This window comes from Rhinopithecus roxellana, chromosome 3 (genome assembly GCF_007565055.1).
Source record: "Rhinopithecus roxellana isolate Shanxi Qingling chromosome 3, ASM756505v1, whole genome shotgun sequence".
NCBI classification, from domain to species: Eukaryota; Metazoa; Chordata; class Mammalia; order Primates; family Cercopithecidae; genus Rhinopithecus; species Rhinopithecus roxellana.
In genome coordinates this window covers 173,079,695-173,106,360 of record NC_044551.1, presented here as the reverse complement: position 1 = coordinate 173,106,360, position 26,666 = coordinate 173,079,695, and the positions used below count along the sequence as shown (strand labels likewise).

Here is a 26,666-nt window from a genome sequence, read left to right as displayed (position 1 = left end):
ACACAATCACCTCCACAGACTCTCTCCTCCACACCTCCCAAACCTGATGCACACCACCCTCTTTCATGTACGGGACACCACTTCCTGCACAGACTACAAAAAGATGGTCACAATTCTGTACCAAGTCTTACTGTTTTTTATACCAAACTGCCTAAAACCTCATTTCTGTTAGGAAGCTCCAGAGAAATTCTCCACCAAATGCATGGTAAAAAGTGCCACCTTTCTGAAAAAATAAGATATTTCCTTAGCAAAAAAGTAATTCCTGGGGCATAGGGGGCAAGGCGAGGGAGAGCATTAGTATAAATACCTAAAGCATGCTGAGCAGTAAACCTAGATGACGTGTTGATAGGTGCCGCAAACCACCACAACATTTATACCTATGTAACAAACATGCCATTCTACACATGCATCCCAGACTTTCAAGTAAAATAAAAACAATTTTAAAAAAAGCTATCCCAGAATACATACCGTCTGTCTCTAAGCCAAAGCTCTTCTGCAAGAAAAACATTACGAGAGTCAAACCACACTGTGTCCTGTGTGCTCAAGTCTCTACTGCACTTGTTGACATTAGAAAACCCAATGGAAATAGTGAAAATAGTCAACACAAGGGCCCCAAATAAAGCCTAGAGGACACGTGCAAAGGCCCAAGATTTTTGTGCCCGATTTTCAAGTTTATTTTCACTGCATGTTCACCATTCTTTTCAAGAAGAAAGAACTTCCATGGAAAATGCTTACTGCCATAGAGTGTTTAGGTGAATCTGTCACCTACAAATGCCATCTTGAATTCATTCTTCTGGGTAATAAACTCTCATTTTCAGCTGCCCACAAAGAAATTCTGTAAGGCATCCATAATGTACATAGTAAGATTATCATATCTTACTGCAATTTATATGCAAACCAAGAGAAACAAAATTCCCACCTCAGATAAACAAAAGACTTTACCTCAAAAGAGCCCAGTAACATCTCAGTTAGCATCTTGAGCGGATTCCCACACAAGTCTTCGTCGCATTCTAGGAAACAGGGAGTCATTGTCAGCACGTTGGGTGCACTGAAGGAACCCGTCAGGGAGACTCGGGTGCTAAAAACACGGGGCTGGCACATGTAGACAAGGGGGGTTAACTGCAAAAACGGAACTCCTGCCAGAACATCCTCCTTGGTGATGAAGAAAGGTCAGTGAGACCATCAGGAAAGCCATGAAAGACAGAGCCTTGGCAGCACACACACGCACTCCCAGTTTCATCACTCACCCACACCATCAATATCCTTTATCAGCTTGAGATGTGGCCAAAAAGAGAAAAGAGTATGAGACAGAGTTATTTATTAACACTCCAGTTAATTTTCCTGGGTATGGGTAGAACAGGGACAAGTAAACTCAAAATCCCACTTGATTTAGCTATTTATAAGCTCCTTATCTCCCACCTTCCCACCAAGACATTCTAGATTTGAGAGGAGAGCTGACTCTTAGCTAAGTGGCTGTTTTTGCTACGATGGGTGATAAGTCAGTCACTAATTTGTTCCATTCTTTGCTGAAGTGTTTCTCACTTCATCACCATCTATCCATGGCCAATCTGGTTTCCTCAGAGTCCTCTAAAAATTAATGTTTAGGCAAGTTTCAATCACTCTGTTTACCAAACCAAAAATGATTACCCCAAAGCTGAAGAGCACTTTATACATAAACTGGAAAAACAACAAACTAAAAAACAAAACCTCTTATTGGCATTTTTCCTCATTACCTAATTTCCAAGTGACCTGCATGTTTTTGATTGCTCTCCCTTTCCCTCCCCATTTTTCCCTCTTAAACCTTGCACTGAAAGGCACATCAGTTTTTTTTGAGAAAACTGTCAGCAGCAGCAAGTTGCTTTAGTTTTGTTCTGAGTTTTAAGATAAAGCCTATTTGCAGGGTAAGTTCTTTTCGTGTGTGTGTTTTACATAATTAGAAAAAAATACACCTGGGGTAGGAAACAAATACTTGAAGAAGTTTTCCCTTGAAAAATTCTCAAATATTTCCCATAAGTGCACTAAACAAGCTGTGCCCTCTAATGCTTCTTTAAAAGTATCAATATTTAAAGTAAAATCTTAGACTATTCAGCTATTTTGAAATATTTTCATTCAGGAATGCCTGATCTTCCAAATATGAAAAATTGACTCTTACCTGTCATTGTTAAAACAAATATTTTGAAAAGAAAGTTGATTGATCTATAGTTTAGTGCTTCAATATTTGCATGGTGGAAAAGCAGTTTTCCTGCCAGTGAAGTCCCCTTATTATACACAGCATCATGAAGAGCAGTGTTGCCGTAGCCATCCTTAATGTTTAACATCATGAAGAACAGTGTTGCCATAGACATCCTTAATGTTTAGATTGGCACCATGTTCCAGCAGAATAATGGAACACGTTTCTTCCTGGCAATGTACAGCCTATCAGTGTTAGATGAAAAATCAGACTATAAATTCTAAGAATTCAAAATACATATTCCACAGGTTTCACCAACCTGTTATATTTAAATGAGATAAATTATTTTAATTCTATGTATTTAGTGAAATCTATTTCATGCCAAAAGTTGGCTACTATACACCTTCATGAAAGGCGTCCCGTTTAGTCTGTCACAGATGTCAATCTGGCATTTTCTGCTCAGTAAGAGAGTAAGCACTTCCACACAGCCATGTGCACAGGCCAAATGTAGAGCAGTCCTAGGAGAGTGAGAGTTTTCAGGAAATGAGTGCAAGATCTCAAAACCTACACTGGTTTATGTAACTGCAAACATTGAAGAGCATGTTATTCCTCCGCCTTCAAAACAAGTAATTTTCTTTTGAAGAAAGTACAATATTTTTGTCTTATTGCTCACTACTAACGAAAACGCAGCCTATTTGGATGAATGAGCTGGTGTTTGATTCAGTTCAACTACGGCTATGAGTTCTACTTGGAACTCAGTCACTTACCAACTTGATTAGCCTTTCTGTCTTCATTTCTCATTAATAAAATAAGAGCCGGGCGCGGTGGCTCAAGCCTGTAATCCCAGCACTTGGGAGGCCGAGACGGGCGGATCACGAGGTCGAGATCGAGACCATCCTGGCTAACACGGTGAAACCCCGTCTCTACTAAAAATACAAAAAAACTAGCCGGGCGGGTGGCGGCGCCTGTGTCCCAGCTACTCGGGAGGCTGAGGCAGGAGAATGGGTGAACCCGGGAGGCGGAGCTTGCAGTGAGCTGAGATCCGGCCACTGTACTCCAGCCTGGGTGACAGCGAGACTCTGTCTCAAAAAAAAATAAATAAATAAATAAATAAAATAAAATAAAATAAAGATGACAATAGCAGCTAGCTCACAGGACACCACTGTGATGCTTCAATGGGAATCTATGTAAAGTATTTAGGACCATTTCTAGAACAAGCAACAACTCAACAACTCAATAATTGTTAGACTGTTGTTTTTTTGAGACAGGGTCTTGCTCTGTCGCCCAGGCTGGAGTGTAATGATGTATTACATATATTTCATATATTACCTCACTGCAACCTGGAACTCCTAGGCTCAAGTGATTCTCCTGCCTCAGCCTCCTGAGTAGCTGGGACCACAGGAGCACACCAGCATGCTCAGCTAATTAAAAAAAAAATTTGTAGGAAGAATCTCGTTTTGTTGCCCAGGCTGGTCTCAAATTCCTGGCATCAAGGGAACCTCCCATATTTCTATAGACACATTCCGTGGGTTCTTGTTAACATAAATGCTGAGAAAAACAAAGTACATGTATCTCTATTTTCTAAAGGTATTTTAATACAATGGAATTGATGGGTAAAGGGCATATAATTACCACCAAATTATCTATTGAAAAGTCATCAGCAACTTAAACTTTAAGCATAAGTACCACTGCTCTTTATTCTCACAAACAATGTGGATAGAACACAGTCTCATTCCTTTTTTAACTTAAATTCTTTTACGAGAAACACTAAGGATTTTTTCCTATGTACAAACGTAACTTGTGGAGCTGCAAAACAGTACTTTGCTCACTTTTAGAGTTATTTTCTTGTGGATTTGATTTGAAAGATTTCCTTGTAAAATGAAGATGTGCTTTTTATCTGTGTATATATATCAGTAATATATACAATTCTTTATATGTATAGTATAATAAAAAATTCCCTGTAGGATGAAGACACACTTTTCATCTGAATATCTATTTTTATATATATTAGTAAAAACATATACATAGTAAATATTTTTCAAGTACGTTATCTTTTGTTAATTTTTTTCTGACACACATGAGGGTTTTATTTTTTTTTTTTTTTTTTGAGACAGTCTCACTGTGTAGCCCAGGCTGGAGTGCAGTGGCGCCATCTCGGCTCACTGCAACCTCCACCTCCCAGGTTCAAGTGATTCTCCTGCCTCAGCCTCCCGAGTAGCTGGGACTACAGGCGCGTGCCACCACGCCAGGCTAATTTTTAATATTTTTAGTAGAGACGGGGTTTCACTGTGTTAGCAAGGATGGTCTCTATCTCCTGACCTCATGATCCGCCCACCTCAGCCTCCCAAAGTGCTGGGATTACAGGCGTGAGCCACTGCGCCCAGTCTGGGGGTTTTAATTTTTAGTTTGCTAAATCAACCTTCAGAATGCCTGCTTGTGAGGTCATTCTCAGGAAGGCCTTTGGCAAAGTAAAATGTACCTGTATAAATAAGCATTTGTGTTTTCTTCTGGTACTTTTCTCATTTTGCATGTGTAAAAATTTCAATCTATATTCCACCAGGAACTCATTTTTGTGACATAAAATTTCGTTAGTTTTCCTCAAAGAGCAGGCATTTTATTAACTCAACCCTTCCTACTCATCTGAAATGTTACCATTATCATCCTTACATCTATATCTTACATATATTTCAGTGTTTCTGGATTTCCATTCTGTTTCATGTACTTACGTCTTTTCCGCTGTTAGTAAACAATTGTGGGAATTAATAGCACATGTTGATATCTAGAGGAGCAAGTCTTTTTCACTCGTTATAAAAATTTTTAAATGTCATCACAATAGTAAGATAGACAGCAGGTGTCATGCAAAAATGATAAATCCTTGATATTTTCATTCGGTTTATGTAAAACTGATAAACATAGAAAGAGCTCATGTTTTGAGAAAACGGAATCTTCCCATTCAAGAAACCACCTCCCACTTCCAAGTGTCCCTCTGAGAAGCCCCAGTAAACAGCCTATCTACATGGGTGGATTCGGATGTAAAACCGACCCAGGCTTTTATCTGAGAACTTCTCGCCTACTGAACATGACTCACGGTATTTTTGACATGGGAATGAGTTCTCATTAGGCACCTCCGCGACCCCATGTTTTAAACGTGTATATGCTCAACTTTGTGAGTTAAATCACTCAAATTCTCCACCAAGAGCTCCAGGCAGGGAATTGCCAGCGATGGAAAGCAGCTGAGGCTCCGTTTGGCTCCGCTGCTCCGAGGATGCCCCGCACCCTTCAAGGGCCTCGTCTCAGGAGCTGCGGCAGCCGGGCCTGGGGACCCCCTCCCACCCCGGGCTGAGCACCCGCCACCTGTCCTTCCCGTCGCAGGCATCCACGCCCCGGCTCCTGCGCCAGGCAGCTCCACCTCCACGGCGTCGCCCTGATGGCCGCCCTGTGGGTCTTCCGCAGTTCCGCGTCCCTGGTGTGGAACCGGGACCCGCGTACTGGTGGTGGACGGAGCCCAGGACCGCCTGGCCCAGGCGTCTCCCGAAGCTGAAGAGCTTCCTCATGGGGCGACTTCTCAGACCCCCACCACCGGCTCCTGAGCCGCCGCGGCTCCTCGTGGCCTTTCCACCCTCACCCAGCCCCAAACCCGCGATGTAGCTCAGAATCCGCGACCCAGCCCGGCCCACCCACCACAGCCTTCAGCAGCGACACTCGCAGCCTCCGACCTCTCAGACAGAAGGAGCGTAGCGAAGCCGTAGGCGCGCGCCTGCCCCTCAGCGCCCGCGCGGACGCCGGAAGCAGCTCCCAAGCCCGCGCCGCCGGCCGGGGGAGGCCGGCAGGGGGCGGCCGGCAGGGCGCGGCTGCAGGTCGGGGCAGGCGCCGCGGGCTTGCGGGTTCTCCTGGGCTTGCCTGGGACGTCCCGGAATCACACGCGCGCCGCCCGCGCGGCTTGAGGGTCCGCCTGGCCGTGACCCCCGCCCCACCCCTCCTCTAAGAGAGATCCGGCCGCTGACAGGGGCCCTCCGCAGCCACCGGGGATGGGGCTGAGGGCCAGTTCCCGCCCCGGTGCAGCCGCCGCCGGGCAGATCTCCTGGCCTGGCCGCAGCCACGGCGACATCTGGCCCCGGTTCCACGAGACCGGGAGCGCCAGCGAGCTTGGGAGTGGCCAGGCGGCTGCTACGAGCAGGCAGAGGGCGCCCGCAGTTAGAGCGCCCGGGCGGCGGAGCATGGCCGGGGCGGCCTCTGGATCGCGAGTGCACCTGTCCTGAGGGCCTGCCGGGCCTGCCCCCGCCCGGCTCCTCCTCTGCCGCAGCTCGGGACCGCTAGCCAGGGGCCCTCTGCAGCCACGGGGAATGAGGCTGAGGGCGGGTTCCCGCCTCTGTGCAGCCTCCCCAGGGCAGGCCGCCTGGCTTGGCCGCAGCGGCTGGGACATCTGGCCCCGGTTCTGAGATGTTGGGAGTGCGGGCGGGCTCGGGGGTTGCCTGGAGGCTGCAGCCTGCACACAGAAGGCGGCTGCAGCTTGGGTGCTCAGGCGGGCTGGAGGAGCATGGCCTGGGAGGCCCGGGATCGCCAACGCGCCCAGACTGAGGGTCCCCAGGACGTGCCTTCCGCCCCAGTCCTCCACCGCAGGGAGTTCGGGGCCGCTGGCATGGGCACTAGGCAGTCACCCCGATGGGGTTGAGCGCCAGGTTCTTAGTTCTCGCCCCTGTGCAGCCGCCGTCGCCGGGCAGAATGCCTGGCTTGGCAGCCACCGGGACACCTGGCCCTGGTTCTGCGATGCTGGGAGCGCGAGCAGGCTCGGGAGTTGCCAGGCGGCTGCTGGCTGCACACAGAGCGGACTGCAGCTTGGGCGCCCAGGCTGCGGTACATGGTCTGGGTGGGTTCCGGAATGCGTGCGCGCCAGGCCTGTTGGTTCCCCACTGGACCCGGCCCGCTCCTCCTCTGCTGGAGCCTGGAGCAGCTGGAATGGCCACTCTGCAGTCACCGGGGATGGAGTTAAGTTTTCTTATCCCACGCATGCACACAAAAAAGTAACTATTATCTGAGGTAATTAACGCGTTGATTGACTACATTTTGGTAATCATTTCAGAATGTGCATATAGATATAAACACATCACACTGTACACCTTGAATATGTACAATTTTTATTTCTCTATTATACCTCAGTAAAGCTGAAAAAATTAACAGGATTGAAAGGATAACCCCACAGTTCTATAGTAGTAGTTGACACTTCACACCTCATTTTAATTAATGGATAGAAAAACCAGATAGAAGCTTCATGAGAAACGGAAGACTTGAACAACCGTATAAGCCATTTAGAGCTAATACACTTATACAGAACAGTCCACCCAACAACAGCAGAATATACATTCTTTTCAGGCAGATATGGAACTTTCTCTAGGATAGGCCATATCTTCGTCCACAAAATAGGTCCTAAAATGACTTTTAAATCATTTTAAAAAGCTTGAAATAATACCAAATATAATTTACAACCACAATGGAACAAACAGATACATAAAAAATGAAAACTGGAAATTTCACAAATATGTGGAAATTAAACAATACACTCTTAAACTACCGGTGAGTGAAGGAATAAATCACAAGCAAAATTATAAAACATCTTGAGACAAATTAAAATAAAAAATACCAAAATGTATCGAATACAGTGAAAGTAGGGTTCAAAGGAAAATGTATGAATATAAACAACTACATTTAAGAAAAAAATCTCAAATCAGTAACCTCATTCTATACCTAAGGGCAGTAGAAAAAACCAAACAAAAAAGACTAAATCCAAAGCTAGAAGAAGGAAAGAAATAATAAAGATTAGCACATAAATCAATAAAATAGAAGGTTGGAAAGCAGCAGAAGAAATAAATATAGCTAAAAGTTGATTCTTTGAAAGATCAAACCTTTCACTATATTGACTGAACAAAAGATGGAAGACTCAGTATTAAAATCATAAATGAAAGTGGCATCATTACTACCAACTTTACAGAAATAAAAAAAGGATTATAGGACTATACTATAAAAATTCTGGACAATGACATTGAAAAAACCCTTCTAGACATTGGCTTAGGCGAGGATTTCATGACCGAGAACCCAAAAGCAAATGCAAGAAAAACAAAGATAAATAGGTGGGATGTAGTTAAGCTAAAAAGCTTTTGGCCGGGCGCGGTGGTTCAAGCCTGTAATCCCAGCACTTTGGGAGGCCGAGGTGGGAGATCACGAGGTCAGGAGATGGAGGCCATCCTGGCTAACATGGTGAAACCCCGTCTCTACTAAAAAAAAATACAAAAAAGTAGCCAGGCGAGGTGGTGGGCGCCTGTAGTCCCAGCTACTCGGGAGGCTGAGGCAGGAGAATGGTGTAAACCCGGGAGGCCGAGCTTGCAGTGAGCTGAGATCCGGCCACTGCACTCCAGCCTGGGCGACAGAGCGAGACTCCGTCTCAAAAAAAAAAAAAAAAAAAAAAGAATGAATAAGACAGTATTTGATAGCATAACAGGGTGATTATAGTCAAAAATAATTATACATTTTATAAAAACTAAAATAGTATAATTGGATTGTTTATAACACAAGCTATAAATGCTTGAGGGGATGGATACCCCATTTTTTATTATGTATTACTCATTGCACACCTGTATCAAAGTATGTCATGTACCCCCATAAATATATACACCAACTGTGTACCCACAAAAATAAATTAAAAATTAAAATTAAAACCAAAGGGAGGAGAGTTTAACGAGGCATGTGTGACCCATGGCTTGAACTACCTTTTCAGGTTAACTTTGGAACATCCTTATCCAAGAAGAGGGGTCCATTTAGTCAATAGGAGCTTAGAAATTAATTTTTAGTTTATAAGTGGAAAAAAGAAGGATTTTTAATCCTGAGCCATAGCTCTCAGTTAATCAATCCCTGCAGGGAACCCTGTTCTTTACTCTGGAGATAAACACTAGTTTTCTTTTCCACATTTCAAAATGAAGGGAAACATCTTGAAACTAAGAGGTACAGCCTTATTAAATTTGATTTGGTTTCCATTGTAATTAATTTAATCACGTGTGTTCCAGAGTCTGTCTTCAGTCTTCTCCTAGTTCAGGCCCATGATCTCAGGCCCATGATAAATTTGCTCAGCTCCCTGCTCAACAGCAAGAAATTAGTTTGAATTATTTAAAAACCTCATTGTGGCTGGGAGTGGTGGCTCATGCCTGTAATCCCAGCAATTTGGGAGGCCAAGGTGGGCAGATCACTTCTTGTCAGGGGTATGAGACCAGCCTGGCCAACAGGGTGAAACCCCATCTCCACTGAAGACATAAAAATTAGCTGGGTGTGGTGATTCATGCCTGTAATCTCAACTACTTGGGAGGCTGAGGCAGGAGAATCCCTTGAACCTGGGAGGCAGAGGTTTCAGTGAGCCAAGATGGTGTACTGCACTCCAGCCTGGGCAACAGAGCAAGACTCTGTCTCAAAATAATAAATAAATAAATAAATAAATAAATAAATAAATAAATAAACTCATTGTGCTTCAAATTTCTTTTGCATATCAACTTGCATATTAACTATAATCATTTTGTTTATATCCAATCCTGAGAAATCTTTGAGGACTAATTTCACTCTTTTCTGCCATTTTGGTAAACATACCAAATGCCATCAAACAAAATGCACAAAATTCCTGAGAAATACATTTTATCCTTGAGGAGTAGACTTGCTGTGTTAGAGGAACTCATGGTTACCAAGCTTCTAGTTTAATAAACATGACTAGAATACTCTGTCTTAATATGAGTAGCTAGGTACTCACAAGGCATTTAGAAGGATAATACTTATGGTCTGAAAATAGCCACATTTTTTAGCTGGCCACATATTACAATTGCAGAATATTTTTGGCCATACAAGACATCTTCCACCAAGCCTCAAAAACATATAAATGTCCTAGGAGTGCAGCATTTTTTCTTAAAGATAATATTAATGAACTAGCTTAGGTCAACAGGTTAATGGTCATTGTTAAAACCAATAGCCCCAACTTTAGTGAGTACATCTGCACCTTTCAAGTTTAATTATAGCTCTTTCTCTTTATAGTTACTTATAAGTGGAGACACTAACAAAAGACAATGCATTCCTGCTCTTGTTTTCTGAGGATGTCCAACTCTGTAATGGAGTCATTTCTAATAAACTTGCTTCCTTCACTGTGCTCTCTGACTCACCTCAAAGTTTTTCCTGCACAAGATCTAAGAATCCTACGTTGTGATCTGTATCAGGACCCTGTTTTCCAGCAACATCGTTCAGCAACACCATGAAGGGACACCAAGACAAGACCCCCACTCCAAGGAAAACAGTCCACACAGAATCCATCAGCTGGCAGGTGGGCCATCTTTTGGAGTCGTGAAGCCATTCAGGTGGGCAAGAACGATTGTCCACTATTACTTAAGTGAGAGGCCCTAGGGTATAAAGTTAGGGTGAGAGACTCAGACCAAAGTTAGAGACCTGGGGGTGTCATACTCAGATTAGAGGCCAAGCTCACAAGGTTAGGAGCCCTGGGGTATATTGAGAAGAATGGATTTGGCTAAAGAAGATGTTCGCCAAGTTCTCTTTTTGGACTGTCCACCTTGTGGTCTCTGTCCCTCACCTGAGTGCTCTCCATCTTGTCACCTTTCTGCTCACTGCTTCTGTTTTGTAGCAACCCAGAGACTGCCACAGGAAGGAGGCCCCAAACAGTTTAGCTTTTACTTTCCTCAAGGATCCTCTGACTTTTAGCTGATTGCTTATTTAATTTGCCACTGGTCCAAGTGACACTGAAAAAAAGAGATGTCGCAGAACCTAGTATTTTTGTACCTTAATTATCAGAAAAGATCAGCAATAACCTCTACCATCATTATGACTAGGAGTTGAAATGTGGCATTTCACAGCCCTACATGATAAGATCAGATCTGCCTGTTTAGTGACAGCCTCTTTTATGACAACCCCCTGTAAACAGCCTCAAGATGAAGAATATGAGACTTTTTCTTAACAGTTTTCTCTCATTTCTTAACCATAAGGTCATCTTTGATGAGCTGGTATAGGGCAGCTGGACCCTACTTTCTAAACCCAGCGTGTCACTTTTTTCCCGAAAGAGCTTTGTCATAGCAGTGTGAAAATGGACTAATACATTACAACATACAAGTTACAGCCTTCCCATTCCGCCCCCCCCCCCCCCCCGCTTTTTTCTGCAGCTTAATTTGTTTTATAGAAGAGAAACTAAGAAACTAAATGGGAGGAAATACTTTACATACAGGCTTCTCTGATACTTGGTCAGGATAAAAAGTTAAAATGGGCTTCTATATGTTTGATGGAGGAAAAGACAAAATAGGGATGGCACATAATTGATTACCCTTCTAATGTAAGTGCCTCTTAATATTAGGCTTTTCTTAGCTGGGCCCTGAACTCTCCCCTGCCAGTCTGAGTACCCCATAAGAACACAGACTCCTTCCAGTTCTGGTGAGGTGTGCAACATGTTTTTAATTTCTTCTAGTTTTCCAGAGTTATCTAGTGTCTGGGCATCATCTTCTCCCTGCCCTTCAAGTCCTGTCTTACATACATACCCCACTCTCAAAACACCTGAGCTTCACCAGAACAACATGCGGTGGAGCCTCTTATCAGCTGGCAAAGTTGAATGTTTGCCCTCTCTGGGAAGTGACAGATGATAATAGGGACACTATATAGGTATATGGACCCTTTTCTATATCTGAGTTAGCCATATGCAAGGAAAAACTAAAACAGCTTTCAGAGGTTCCAGGAAAATTCGTAGACAAATTTGAGAGGCTAACCTTGATGTATGATCTGACCAGGCAAGATTTGCATATATTTATGCTCACCTGCTGCATGGTAGAAAAGCAGTGTATTACGGGAGTGGCTAGAGCACATGCTAACAGGGTGGCAGCCTGCAACCAGCGACCTGACACCTATCAAGTAGGAGGCACAGCAGTGCCTGACTAGGACCCAAAAGAGAACTAGAATCTAGAAAAGGAAATGAATTAGGAAGAAAGTGGGATATAGAGAGAAAAAATTATGATCATTTGACTCCTTGAAGGAATCAAAAAAAGTGTCATAAAGCTTTTTGATTTTTACAAAGTCTGGAAACTTACTCAGGGAAAAGATGAAAACCTAGCGTTATTACAAGGGTGGATAATTTAGACTTTGAGGGAATACACTAACACTGACCCTGACTCCAAGAAGGGACAGGCATTGCCAGGAGTTTATTTTTTAGCCCAGTCTGCTTCTGATATCTGCAGGAAGCCGCCAAAAGCAGCCTTAGCCTTCCAGACTCCCGTGGATCAGATTTTAGACTTGGATTCTGCAGTTTTCCATCACAGGAATAGGGCAGAGAAAACATAGAATAAAGCAAATCTCCCAAGAGGTCCAGCTTCTAGCTGCAGCCTTGTGCTCTCCACCATTTCAGAGGTAGCCTCTTAACCCCTGGTCCCTCACAGAGGAAGTGAGAAGGTAAAAGTCCCAGTCCGTGCCTCTGGGCCACTGTGCCTTGGTTATCAACCAATGTGCCTTCTGTAAGAAGGTCAGCCACTGCCGAAGGAAATGCACTGTGCTTCCAAGGGAGCCATCATCAGAGCCCAGCAGACTCAAAAGTGGTAGGGCCTGATACTTCCTACCTCTGCTCCCATTGGACTGTTAGCTATCGAGAGATGGAGGAACCTCAGGTGACTCTTGAAGTGGCAGGTAGGAGCATTAACTTCTTATTAGGTGCAGGAGCAGATGACTCCGTTCCTGATTCAATACAATGGACTCCCATCTTCTCATGATGGCCAAGCTCAAAAACACTGCTTTTCGCATCTTCTAAGTTGTCTTCCAGGGGCTCTGGGTTTCTCATCTGCCTTTTTAGTATTGTCTGAATACCTGACCTCTTACTGGGGAGAGGTTTATTGACTCAGACCAAGTGATGGTCAACCTCACAGATCATAAAGCATAGAAAGTGTTACTTTTGTTCCTGACCTCTCAGGGGAAAAAAAAGTTAAGAATGAACTGTCACATTTACCACCTGAGGTGTTGTCTCAAGTAAATCTTGAGGTTTGGGCCACACAGGCTCTGGGAAACGCACTAAACCCCTCCCCCATTCAAATCCAACTTGAGCCTCGTGCTCCTCACCCTCGAGGATTTATTTTTTATGTCTCAAAAATAAATAAACCATCAGATCCCATGAGGCTTATTCACTGTCACAAGAACAGCATGGGAAAGACCCATCCCCCAATTTGATTACCTCCCACTGGGTCCCTCCCACGATATATGGGAATTATGGGAGCTACAATTCAAGATAAGATTTGACTGTGGACACAGCCAAAGCACATCACAGGTTTTGAAACAAATTTATTTAGGAGGCCAGACTTAAGAGAGGTGAATCCCTTGACCATCCCAAGGAAGGGTGGTTAACGGAGGCAAGTTGTTTTATGCACAGGAAAACAGAAGGGCTAGATATGCTATTATTAGTCAGCACAAGAGAATCGAGGCACAAGCCTTGTTGGCCTCTACCTCAGCTCAAAACGCTGAGTTAATTGAACTTACTAGGCCCCTGCAGTTGGGAAAGGATTTGAAAGTTAAATACTTTACCTTTAACTCCTCAACAATACATTTTAGGGCGAGAACCATGAGGGGAAATTCAATCCCTTATTGCCAAATTCTTGCCTATGAGTTACCAAGGCCGTGAGAGTCTCCTTACAATACTCACACATCACCAGATGAAAAGCCTAATGGCATGAGTTACAATACTCACACATTACCAGCTTCCAAATTCTTGCCGTGTGAGTTACTAAGGCCATGAGAGTCTCCTTACAATACTCGCATGTTACCAGATGAAAAGCTTAATGGCAAGTACAGATTTGTCAGAAACCTTAGAGCATTAGTAAATGCAGTTGTCTCCATACACCTCATTGTCCCCAATACTTACCAAGTCCCAGGGGATGCAAGCTGGTTTACACTCTTAAATCTGAAAGACACATTTTTCTGCCTCTTAATGTGTCCAGATTCATAATATGTTTGCCTTTGAATGGACTCATCCAGATACACATTCAGCCTAAAAACTAACCTGGACAGTCATCTCTGAAGGGTTCTGGGATAGCCCCCACTTATTTGAAAATGCTCTAGCTAAGGACTTAAGAAATCTACAGTTGGAAAGACACACAATTATTAGTACGTAGGTGACTTGCTCATTGCTAGCCCAACTAAATAATACTCACATTATAGTACTGTTAAGTTGGTAAATTTCCTGGGAACTTGCAGATACAGGGTATCACCATACAGGGCTCAGATTTTGACTCAAAGACTTAAATATTTGCAATCTACCTTAACCTCTAGAACTCATCAACATCCCTAGAAGATAAAAAAGTTATTTTAGTCATCCAAGGATCCCAGTCCAACAAATGACTGTGGGCTTTTTTAGGAGATGTCTGGGTACTGCTGCTTATGGGTGCCCAGATTTGGATACATAGCCAAGCCTTTATATGATACACTAAAGGGAAAGATTTAGAGCTCCTAGAATGTAATTAGAACTGCAAGCATGGCCGGGCGCAGTGGCTCAAAACCTGTAATCCCAGCACTTTGGGAGGCCGAGACGGGCGGATCACGAGGTCAGGAGATCGAGACCATCTCTGGCTAACATGGTGAAACCCCGTCTCTACTAAAAATACAAAAAGCTAACCGGGCGAGGTGGCGGCGCCTGTAGTCCCAGCTACTCGGGAGGCTGAGGCAGGAGAATGGCGTGAACCCGGGAGGCGGAGCTTGCAGTGAGCTGAGATCTGGCCACTGCACTCCAGCCTGGGTGACAGAGTGAGACTCCGTCTCAAAAAAAAAAAAAAAAAAAAAAAAAAAAGAACCGCAAGCAAACCTTCAACATTCTCAAGGAGAAATTGTGCTCTGCTGCAGCCGTGGGAGTTCCCAAGTTGGATGAACCACTTTTTCTTTATGTGGCTAAAAAGCAAGGCATAGGCACCTTAGAACAGCACCTACAGGTTTTTGACCCCACAACAAGGGAGGTTGGTCCTAGAAGCTAAAGGGCACCCATGGATAATAGGAGAATATTTATGAAAGCATCAGGCCTTATTGCTAGACACTCCAGACATAATGCTTAAAGCCTGCCAAACCATAAACCCAGCTACTTACCTGCCAGAGTCCACAGGTGCTCCTAGCCTTTCCGGCATACAGGTTGTATTAGTCTGTTCTCATGCTGCTAATAAAGACATATCTGAGGCTGGATAATTTATCAAGAAAAGAGGTTTAGTTGACTCACAGTTGCACATGGTCGGGGAGGCCTCACACTCATGACAGAAGGCAAATGAGGAGCAAAGTCACATCTCTTACACGGCAGCAGGGAAAAGAGCTTGTGTAGGGAAACTCCCCTTTATAGAACCATCAGCTGTAATCCCAGCACTTTGGGAGGCCAAGGCAGTGGATGACCTGAGATGAGGAGACCAGGGCCAGCCTGGCCAACATGGTGAAACCCCGTCTATACTAAAAGTACAAAAATCAGACAGGCATGATGGTGGGTGCCTGTAATCCCAGCTACTCGGGAGGCTGAGATAGGAGAATCGCTTGAACCCAGGAGTCAGAGGTTGCAGTGAGCCGAGATCATGCTACTGCACTCCAGCCTGAGCAATGGAGCAAGACTATGCCTCAAAAATAAATAAATAAATAAACCATCCGATCTCATGAGGCTTATTCACTGTCACAAGAACAGCATGGGAAAGACCCATCCCCCGATTCGATTACCTCCCACTGGGTCCCTCCCACGATATATGGGAATTATGGGAGCTACAATTCAAGATAAGATTTGACTGTGGACACAGCCAAAGCTTGTCACAGGTTATGAAACAAATTTATTCTAGCAGGCCAGACTTAAATATATATCTGAGTTTCAGATTTATTCTGAAACATACATACCTACTGTTTTCTTGTGAATGACAAGGTCCATGCCTCTGTTTTCATAACACCGCAGAAATGGTAATGGCTTAATTGGAATGTTCTAGAAAGGGGATCTCTGGACACTGGGCAGCCAAGCACTAAGGGCCTGGGAAATTTTCTAAGTGAAAGGGAGTCATTGAACAGTTTCCAGGTTGCCTTTGTTTCTGATTCCAAAGAGAACCTAATTTGATTTCTAACCCCCCAGCTCAGAGACCTCGGAAGTTTGGCTGGAAAAGTGCCAAGGAAAATGCCCTCACAAAAACCTAATTCATAGGGTCGTGCAGTCATGGCTCTTTGAGGCAACTGACACTAAAATATAAGAGGACCTCATTCTTCAAGGGGTGCTGTGTACGGGTATGCCCCCCAGGGGCACCAGACCTCCCATAAAGCCCAGCCGGGTCCACCAGCCTCATGGACCACACAGGCCTCGGGGTGAATCCTGTCCCCACTACACATGGTTGTGCCGTTTTGGGCAAACATTCTCCTGGGTCCTTACAGTAACTTGGTAAGGCTGACTTTAGGTGTCGTGTGCTTTGAGGGCTGAAATGCAGCAGTTCTCAAAGTTTGTTTGGCTTCAGAATCCTTCACACTTGGTATAAATGCAGGTCGCTGCGCTCCACTCCAGTTTTGGTTCCATGGGGCTGGGGGCCTGAGAATCTGCATGGCCAGGGTCGCCTTAGGTAGTGCTGAGGGAGGCGGTTCCAGATCAGATTTGGAGAGATTTGAGTTTAATGTGTGTCCCCTCCATGAGGACTTGAAACTTTGCCAGCAAGTCTTATTCTTTTTTTTTGAAACGGAGTCTCTGTCCCCCAGGCTGGAGAGGCGATCACGGCTCACTGAGAGCTCTGCATCCCGGGTTCACACCATTCTCCTGCCTCAGCCTCCCGAGTAGCTGGGACTACAGGCGCCTGCCACCTCGCCCGGCTACTTTTTTGTATTTTTTAGTAGAGACGGGGTTACACCATGTTAGCCAGGATGCTCTCGATCTCCTGACCTCGTGATCCACCCGTCTCGGCCTCCCAAGCAAGTCTTATTCTTACCTCTACTGTGGGATGGGCAGTGAACTAGAACTGGAACAAAGAAATAAAGGCAGGAAAAAGCAAGCTCTCAGCGTGCAGGGGACAAGCCCACAACGCAAACATTCACTCTCAAAGCCCGCTTGGAAGGAGCCCTTTCCCACCTGGAAGAAGGGGACGGGTTGGTCAGTGTGGCGCTGGTGCCCTCTAGTGGTCATGTGGAAACCACCGGCACATCCTCCTGTGAATCTTCAATTTCTGCTTCCCTTCAAATATCACTAATGCCCATGACTGCCCCTTTCTATTGGTAGGAAATGGATTTGATCTGTGCCACCTCTTGATACAGGCAGTTGAGTGAGGTGGAAATATCAGAAATCTTGGAGTCAAAGATACCTGAGTTCTAACTCTTTTTCCATCACTTGCTGTAACGCCTGTAGAAGCCCCATCACTTGCTGTAACGCCTGTAGAAGCCATTTAACTTTCCTGAGTCTGGTTTTTCTGACCTGTAAACCATGCAAAACGAAAGAACAATATGCCACCCCTAGGAGATCTTGAGCTCACTCTGCATTCTCCCTCTTGTGCTTTTATCCTACAGTCTAGGGTCCACCCTTTGTCCTGAGGGGCTTAGAGACTGCCCCCCACCCCCACCCCAGACATGACTAGGAAGACTGGGGAACCCTCAGTAAAAGTAATAGGCAGAGATGGTTTCCTCAAATGGAGACTGGTCCCTGCACACCCCTGAAATGGCTCTTGCGAGGATCCACACCCTTGTTGAGAGATGAGGCCCCAGTCCTGGCAGCTGGCTCAGCTCTGCCCTCTTCCTCCAGCCTCTAGCCCGTGCAATGTCTTCTGTAGTCTGGGCAGCTGAGAAATTTGATTTCCAAGAGTGCATCAAAATTTTTCTGCTTTATACTTGTCACTGGTTTTGAGCTTAAAGACATAAATGTGAGACTTTGGTTCTCTGATTGCACAGTGACCTCCACCACCCAAGGCAGGGATGCTCCCTCAGAGCTGTCAGATGGAGATTGGACAGCATAGCCCTCAGGGCATGAGGGAACATTTTACTGAGTGCAGGGAAAGCACATCAGTTGATAACTTTGAAATCTCCTTGCATACATGCGGATAGAAATGCCACATTGCAGAGATATTCTGAGAGTGAGACTTTGCAAGGCATGAGGCTGGCATAGGACGGGCACTCCACTCCCTTTTCCTTAAAAAAATTGCTCATTAGGGCCGGGTGCGGTGGTTCATGCTTGTAATCCCAGCACTTTGTGAGGCTGAGGTGGGTGGATCACTAGGTCAGGAGATCGAGACGACGGTGAAACCCCGTCTCTACGAAAAATACAAAAAAAAAAAAAAATAGCCGGGCATGGTGATGGGCACCTGTAGACCCAGCTACTCGGAGAGGCTGAGGCAGGAGAATGGCGTGAACCCGGGAGGCGGAGGTTGCAGTGAGCCAAGATCATGCCACTGCACTCCAGCCTGGGCAACAGAGAGAGACTCCGTCTCAAAAAAAAAAAAAATTGCTCATTAGATGCACACTTTGGTTTTGACTTCACATGGTAGTTTCTTTTGTTGCTCTCTTTCAGTAATCACATAGAGGCATAAAACTTCTACAGAGGCTTTTGCAAACTCGAAATTTTGTTTGTTCTGCAATGTGCCAGACATTCTTCTAGGAGTAGGGAAAACTGCAGGATAATCTATATTCCTGTCCCATAGAGTTCTCAATCCAGTTGCAGGTGACAGGCAGCCAGCACCAGTGAGCATGGCAAACAACAGGTGCTGGGAAGTGCTAGGAAAAACAGCCAGGGAAAAGGGATGGGGTCGGGCAGCCTCTGGCAAGGCCACACAGGAGCTGAGGCCTGTGTGAGGTCAGGGGCCGAGCATCTGGGGCATTCCAGGGCAATCCAAGTCTGAGTCTACAGTGTCTTTACCATCCCAAAGCCCAGCTGTTTAATTTGGCCGCTAGTGACCAAGTCGCTGATAAGTTCACATAGGTTCTGGCCTGGGGTTTCTCAGCCACCTGGCAAGAAATGCAGCTATTGAGCAAGGCCCTCTGCCTGCAGGACCCAGTGCTAAGAGTAGGGTCACCCCCATCACCATGATGGCTTCTGCCACTCTTGTCCTCTTGTCCCCTAAAGAGGTCAAAGGCAATGCATGAGGAATTCAGCCTGGAGTCCATGTGGCCAGCATGGCCCATGTGCAGGGCCCTCTTGCAGTATGATGCCTGGTGCAGGTGCACGGGGTGGTCCCAAGCACGCCCAGCTCCTTCTTGCCTGGGGCCTTGGCACCTGGGGCTCCTCTGCCTGGTATTCTCTGCCCCTGGGTTTCCCATGGCTGGCTCCTTTGTGTCCTTCAGATCTTACTCCAAATGTCACCTCTCCAGAGACAATGCAGCTGCAGCGGACCCTGCTGCATTCTCCACTCCATGGCTTGTTTATTCCCCTTACAGCTCTTAGCACGGCTTGAAAGCTTTGTGTTCATTTCTAGCCCCCTGCACTAGGAGGGCAGTTCCTTAGACACAGTATTCATCTGTCCTTGGCCCCTCTGTATCCCCAGGTTACAGGGGACAAGCCCAGAACACAAACATTCACTCTCAAAACCCAGGTCACCCTTCATTCTTTTTCCCCTTCCCCGTGAGTCTTGATTTTCTTTGAGATTTCTTTAAAAAAGAAAACACAGGCCAGGCGTGGTGTCTGGAGGAGTCTAGAGCATGGCATATGAGAAGATGGGGGAGGGACTCACAGGACAGGGGTTAACCAGGGCAGAGATAGCTGGGCTGCCTGAAAAAAGGCTGGAGAATACAGTGGCCTCAGTTCTGTGACCATTAAAAACCATGGAGCTGGGTGGAAGGAAAATGGACTTGGGGACTGAAGAGATCTGAGGTCAGTCATTTCTCCCTTCTGTGGCCTTGGGCAAGTTGCTTTAATTTCTCTGGGCCTCAGTTTCCCCACTTGTAAAACTGAATACATACTTCATGAGGGTGCTCTGAGGATGACAAAAAGGCCTGCGCAGCTTTGAGCTTGGTGCCTGGTGCCTGGCATGCTCTTCCCAAGTTAAAGGGAAAGCTGAGGAGAAGAGTGGAACCAGCAGGCGGGAGCAAGGGCTTTGGTCAGAGGGTCAGCACTGAGAAGGGGATCCGAGAGGCACCAGAACACCAGGGAGTCAGGGCCAGCAGCAGTTCTGACCCCCGGGATCCTTCTGGGAGCAGCGGGACCCAAACGATCAGGCTACATACAGGCTTGGTCAGGGACTGGGATCCAGCCCCTTAGCCAGCCCACATTTTATTCTTGTTCATGGAAACAGCAAAGGCAGCTTCTAGTACATGGTCAGGACTCCACGTGTTAATGGTGATCATTTAAATAAATACCTTGTTTTTGCTTTCTTCATGGCAAAACCTAAGTAGCTCCAGTGTAGAAATCATGCAAAACACTAAAAAGGATAAAGAAGAAAACAGAAATTACCCTCAACCCCAAAGATATAGAAAAAAATTTAGGCTTTGTATTCTATACATGTGTATACTGTTTACACTATTATATGTATTTGGTTACATGTTACACATATTACAAAGTTGTGGTTCCTGGCTTTTTTTTTTTTTCTTTCTTTTTTTGAGACGAAATCTCACTCTTGTACCCCAGACTGGAGTGCAGTGGCACGATCTTGGCTCACTGCCACCTCCGCCTCCTGGGTTCAAGCGATTCTCCTGCCTCAGCCTCCCAAGTAGCTGGGATTACAGGTGCCCGCCACCACACCCAGCTAATTTTTTTGTATTTTTAGTAGAGATGGGGTTTTGCCATGTTGGCCAGGCTGGTCTTGAACTCCTGACCTCATGATACGCCCGCCTTGGCCTCCCAAAGTGCTGGGATTACAGGCGTGAGCCATTGTGCCCGGCCTGTGTTTATTTTACTTTAACATCATCTTATGAACACTTATTCATGTTATTACAAAGTTTAAAATAAGAATGTTTTAATGGCTGTGCAGTATTCCATTCTATCACTCCAAGGGTACTCCTACTTTTGGTTGTCTCCCACCCCCACCCCATATTTAAAAATAATGTTTTGAGGTGCATCCTTGAATCAGACTTTTTCCCTAGCTGAGATGATCTGCTTAGACTGTATTCACAGAAGTGGGTAGAGTTGAAGGGATATGACGATTTTCTAGACTCTAGGTCCATGTAGCCCTTCAGAAAGTTTGCCAAATTATATGTCCATCTGTGGCATCTCGTTCTAGCCAATCAGTTATTCTTATGCAAACCTCTTGAGGGTCTGGATGTATGTTTGGGGTTTAGGGAAGTCTAGGACCTCAAGTTAAGAAATGCTGCATCATGTAAATAACAATAACAGGTAAGATTAAAATAAAACAATATAACCTAGAAGCCTCAACTATTTTTTAAAAAATCTCCATGGGCCAGAAACGGAACATAAATTTCAAATGGTAAGTGGTGCTGAAGGCGTGCACGCCTTGCACAGGAAGAAATGGCGGAGAATTCAATTCCTGCCTGGTGGAGTGACTACAATTGTCCAGAGAATGAGACAAAGCCAGGCGCCTTGCTTGTTGCTGGGGGGCCTGGATGTCACCCCATCCTGTTGTGATGATGGGAATTGAAGATCCTGCCGCTATTCTCTGGGTGGGATCCACGGGGAACTTGAGGTAGAGGGAGAAGCACATGAACCAGTAGAACCGGTCAAAGGTTCAGAGGCTGAGCCAGTTCCCCCAGGCTCTGTGGCTAGATCTGGGTCTCCATCAGTATTATTGGGGAAGAATTCTAAGCTGCCTTTTAAAGTCCTGGAGATTCAAGTGGCCACAAATGCAAAACTAGCAGAGATAAGGAAGAATGAACTCATAAGAAAGGAGAACTCAGAAGAAAGGAAAGGAGAGGTGAGAACAGAAAGAAGAGGAGGAAGAGTTCCATTTGAAAGGAGGCTGCAATCCATAAATCTGAAACTCATGAAGAGATCTAATGCCCAGAAAGACAACCACCAAAACGGATACTGGGATCAGAATTCAATCTGGAAACAGTAATTGCCTAAAACTCTGAAGAAGACTTTAAAATAAGGATGTATAGAATATCCAGAGAGCTAAAAGTACAATAAATTAAGAAATAACAATAATGTAAACATGAAAAAGAGACATTCTTTTGGGGAAAACATTGGGATAAGACATAAGGCAGGAAACATTTGATTGAAGAGTGATTAGAATTGGAAATCGATATTGAAAACCGCAATAAAGACACAGCACTGAAAGCAAAGAGTGTAAAAAATATTTGGAAAAAAAGCAGTAAAAAGACATGGAGGGTGGGTGGAGGGGCTCTGAGTCGGTCTTCTAAGAGTGGAGAGAGTGGAGGGAATGAAGACGAGTGCTGTTTGGAGAAATAATTAGTGGAGACTCTCTCAGCTCAAGCTGTCATAGCAAAATGTAATAGACTAAGTGGCTTAAATAACAGATATTTATTTCCTCACAGTTTAGGAGGCTGAGAAGTCCAAGATCAAGGTGCCAGCCAACTCAGTTCCTGGCAAGACCTCTCTTCCTGGCTTGCAGACTCTGCCACCTTCTTGCTGCGCGCTCAAACAATCTTTCCTCCGGATGTGCATGCGGAGAGACAGAGATCTCTCTCTTCCTCTTTTATTACTCCACCAAACCCATCAGATTAGGACCCGGCCCTTATGACTTTATTTGACCTCAATTAGCTCCCAAAAGTCCTATCTCCAAATATAGCCTCAATGGGGGTTAGGATTTCAGCATATGATTTTTGGGGGATACCATTCTGTAGACACAATTGAGTCCAGAGCAGGAACTTTCCAGAAAAGAAGATATGAGTCCATAGATCAAAAGAGCACTCGGGCTGGGCACAGTGGCCCCTGGCCACCTATAATCCTAGCACTTTGGGAGGCCGAGACAGGTGAATTACTTGAGCTCAGGAGTTCAAGACCAGCCTGGGCAACATGGCAAAACTCCATCTCTACAAAAAAAAAAAAAAAAAAAAAAAAAAAAAAGAGAGAGAAAAAGAGCACTTAGGATCCTGAAGAGAAGAACCAAAACCAAATCCATATTGTAATGCAACTCAAAAATATCAAGGCTAAAAAGTAACTACAGAGTTGCTGGAGAAAAAAGACAGATTACTCATAGAAGAATAGCGATTTTTCTGATGGCTGACTTCTTATTGGCAAGAATGTGTTTGAAAAAGGTAAAAGTGATATTTGTAAACTTTTGAGGAATAATAATCCAACCCTTGTTTTTAAATTAAACTTAATTAAAATTCAGAAAGGAGGGCAAAGCAAGACAATTTCAAACGTATGGAAAATAACCCCCTTACAGATCTACATTAAATGAATTACTAAAGGGTGCACTTCAGCAGGAAGAGAAGTGAACACAGAGAGAAGGCATGGAAGGAACAGTGTCGACGAACATTAATATTGACAAAATATATTGGCAAATCGAATCAAGAACTGACATCAGAAATCATTTTAATGTTAAAATGTTAACATTTCAATGTTAAAAAGGTAAAACTAAATTTCCAAATCAAAACTAAAATTCCAAATAAAAATAAAATGTGCATCCCTGTGAGTATATGTGAGCTTGTGTGTGTGTGTGTGTGTGTGTGTGCAGGCATGTGAGTATATGAGTATATGAGTGTTGTGTGTGCATGTGTGTATGTGTGTGCATGTGTATGTATGTGTACGTGTATGCATGTGTGTGTGTGCATGTGTGTGTATGCGTGTATGAATGTGCATGTGTGTATGTGTGTGCATATGTATGTGTGTGTGTATGTGTGTGTGTATCTGGTAAACTCTGCTACAGTGTTTTGCCAGTTATCAATCTATTGCCTCTGAGCTCCCAAATCCACTTGTCCCTGTCCTGTTTATGATACTGGAATTATCCTCCTTTGCCAGCTGGCATGACATTAAGCTTCACTGGCAGATGACACTGGAAGGGCACTGAAAAAAAAAGGACTCTTTCCAGCAAGTGCTTCTAGAGGCACCACTGTGGGTGGCTTCCCGGGCATCCGATATGGGGTGTTCCCTGTGCACCATCCCACCAGTGGATTCATCGTCAGTGGGCTCTGCAGATGCAGATCCTCTCTTTTCTGTCATCTCTCCAGTGAAGCCTGGTCCCGTCTGTGGGTGGCAGGTCACTTCCAGGTGTGTTACTTTTCTGGGTGCTCTACCTGTGCCCCAGGGCTGGTGGCTGCTCTTTATATCTGTGATTTAGATATTCTTTACAAGGTCTGACATCCAGCATTTATAAGGAACTTAAATTTACACGATAAAAACCCAAACAACCCCATTAAAATGTGGGCAAAGGACATAAGCAGACACTTTTCAAAAGAAGACATACATGCGGCTAACAAGCACATGAAAAAAAGCTCGACATCACTGATCATTAGAGAAACGCAAATCAAAATCACAGTAAGACAGCATCTCACACCAGTCAGAATTGTTACTATTAAAATGTCAAAAAAAAAAAAAAAAAAAAAGCAGATGCTGGCGAGGTAGTGGAGAAGAAAGAACATATACACTGTTGGTGGGAGTGTCAATTAGTTCAACCATTGCAGAAAGCAGCATGGCGATTCCTCAAAGAGCTAAAGGCAGAACTACCATTCAACCCAGCAATCCCATTACTGGGTATACCCAGAGGAGTATAAGTCATTCTACCATAAAGACACATGCACACGCATGTTCATTGCAGCATTATTCAAATAGCAAAGACATAGAATCAACCTAAATGCTCATCAATGATAGACTGAATAAAGAAAACGTGGAACATATATACCATGGAATACTATGCAGCCATAAAAAAGAACAAGATCATATGTTTTGCGGGAACATGGTTGGAGCTGGTGGCCACTATCCTTAGCAAACTAATGCAGGAACAGAAAACCAAATACTGCATGTTCTCACTTATAAATGGGAGCGAAATAATGAGAACACGTAGACACGAAGAAGGGAACAACAGACACTGGGGCCTCCTTGAGGGTGAAGGGCGGGCGGAGGGAGAGGATCAGAAAAAATAACTATTGGGTACTAGGCTTAGTACCCGGGTGACGAAATAATCTGTACCACAAACCCCTGTGACCGAAGTTTACCTATATAACAAACCTGCACATGTATCCCGAACCTAAAATAAAATTTAATTAAAAAACGATGGAACACCACAAACATTCTTTATAGATTTGTACCTTCTGTTAGCCAGTCTCTCCTTATTCCAATTCCAGGAGTAATTAATTCTTCTTTACAATGTCTTCTTTTCAAATTATTACATATCTCCTGTCTCCTGATTATACTCTGGCTAATATACGAGGCTTTGCTACGGCCAGGAGAAAGGCAAAAATATCAATTAACTGTTGACATTGTTAAAAAAAAAAGTTAATTGTGTAATTAAACAATGGAAAAATTACCCCAAAAAATAGAAACATAACTTCTTGCCTCTCACTTAACAGAAGGAATGAAAAAAGATAGAAACTTTTATTAAAAGAACAGAACACAGAAAAAAGTTGATGTTTTAAAAAGTTGTTAAAAATGAAAGAATCCTACTTCTTGAATTTATTTAATTTTAGAGTGTGAAATATGCAAAACAATAGTGTCAATTGTTTATTCATGCACAAGTTAGTAAATGTGCATCTTGGGACACACACCTCAAAATGGATAAAGTCCCAGTTCTGGAGTGGGAGACTCCAGTAGTGAGTAATGACTCACTAGTGACTACTAGCAGTGACTGACCCTGGAAAGCAGGAAAGGGTACAGGGTTAGGTGTGGTTCATTGGGGGTCATAATTGAATCTATAATGTTTTACTTTAAAAAAGTATGAAGCAAATATGACAAAATGTTAAGATCTGATTAAGCTGGGTGGTAGGATGAGCTTATTATATTAATGTCTGACATGGCTACATATGAAATGCTACATAATTAAAACATAATACAAGAAGTCTATTGACACATATAGAGAAGGGAGAAGACGTGCAAGATACAAATAGGAAACCTGATAAATCATTCTTGATTGGAATTAGAAGAAACTTGCAACTTAATTATGCTGAGACTTTCTCCTTTGATGGGAAAATAATTCATATTAGGATTCCCATTAGAGTTTTGGGAGTGGGGTAAGGGGTCAGGAGGAGAGAGCCCCAGATACTTTTTACCCCTTGATCTATAATGCAGCATCCTTTGTATGATTTGAAAGCCCTTTTACTTGATTTTTTTTTTTTTTTTTTGAGACAGAGTCTCTCTCTGTTGCCCAGGCTGGAGTGCACTGGCATGATGTCGGCTCACTGCAACCTCTGCCTCCTGGGTTCAAGCGATTCTCGTGCCTCAGCCTCCTGAGTAGCTGGGATTACAGGCACGTGCCACAATGCTCTGCTAGTTACTTGATTCTAATCTTTCACCCAGTCTCATTCCCTACCATTTCTCCCACACATCTACACTGCAATAATAACACACACCTTATTTCTGAAATATCATGTGCTTTCATGATTCTGTGCCTTAGCTTAGAATGCTACCCCATCTACTTTCAATGCCATTTTCTCTTCCCTTCCTGGTGAGCTTATCTTTCTCATGACTCCTTCT

General features: G+C 44.3%; 1 protein-coding gene and 1 pseudogene across 1 annotated transcript; both read right to left on the bottom strand.

Moving 5' to 3' along the window:
• Window positions 1–814: 814 nt before the first annotated feature.
• On the bottom strand, window positions 815–5,724 carry LOC115896372 (annotated as a pseudogene).
• A 701-nt stretch (window positions 5,725–6,425) lies between these two features.
• Window positions 6,426–7,251, bottom strand: LOC104677780 (translation initiation factor IF-2-like). Its single transcript, XM_030926620.1, has one exon. It carries the CDS (start codon window positions 7,177–7,179, stop codon window positions 6,817–6,819), a length of 363 nt encoding a protein of 120 aa, XP_030782480.1. The 5' UTR covers window positions 7,180–7,251; the 3' UTR covers window positions 6,426–6,816.
• Window positions 7,252–26,666: the final 19,415 nt, after the last annotated feature.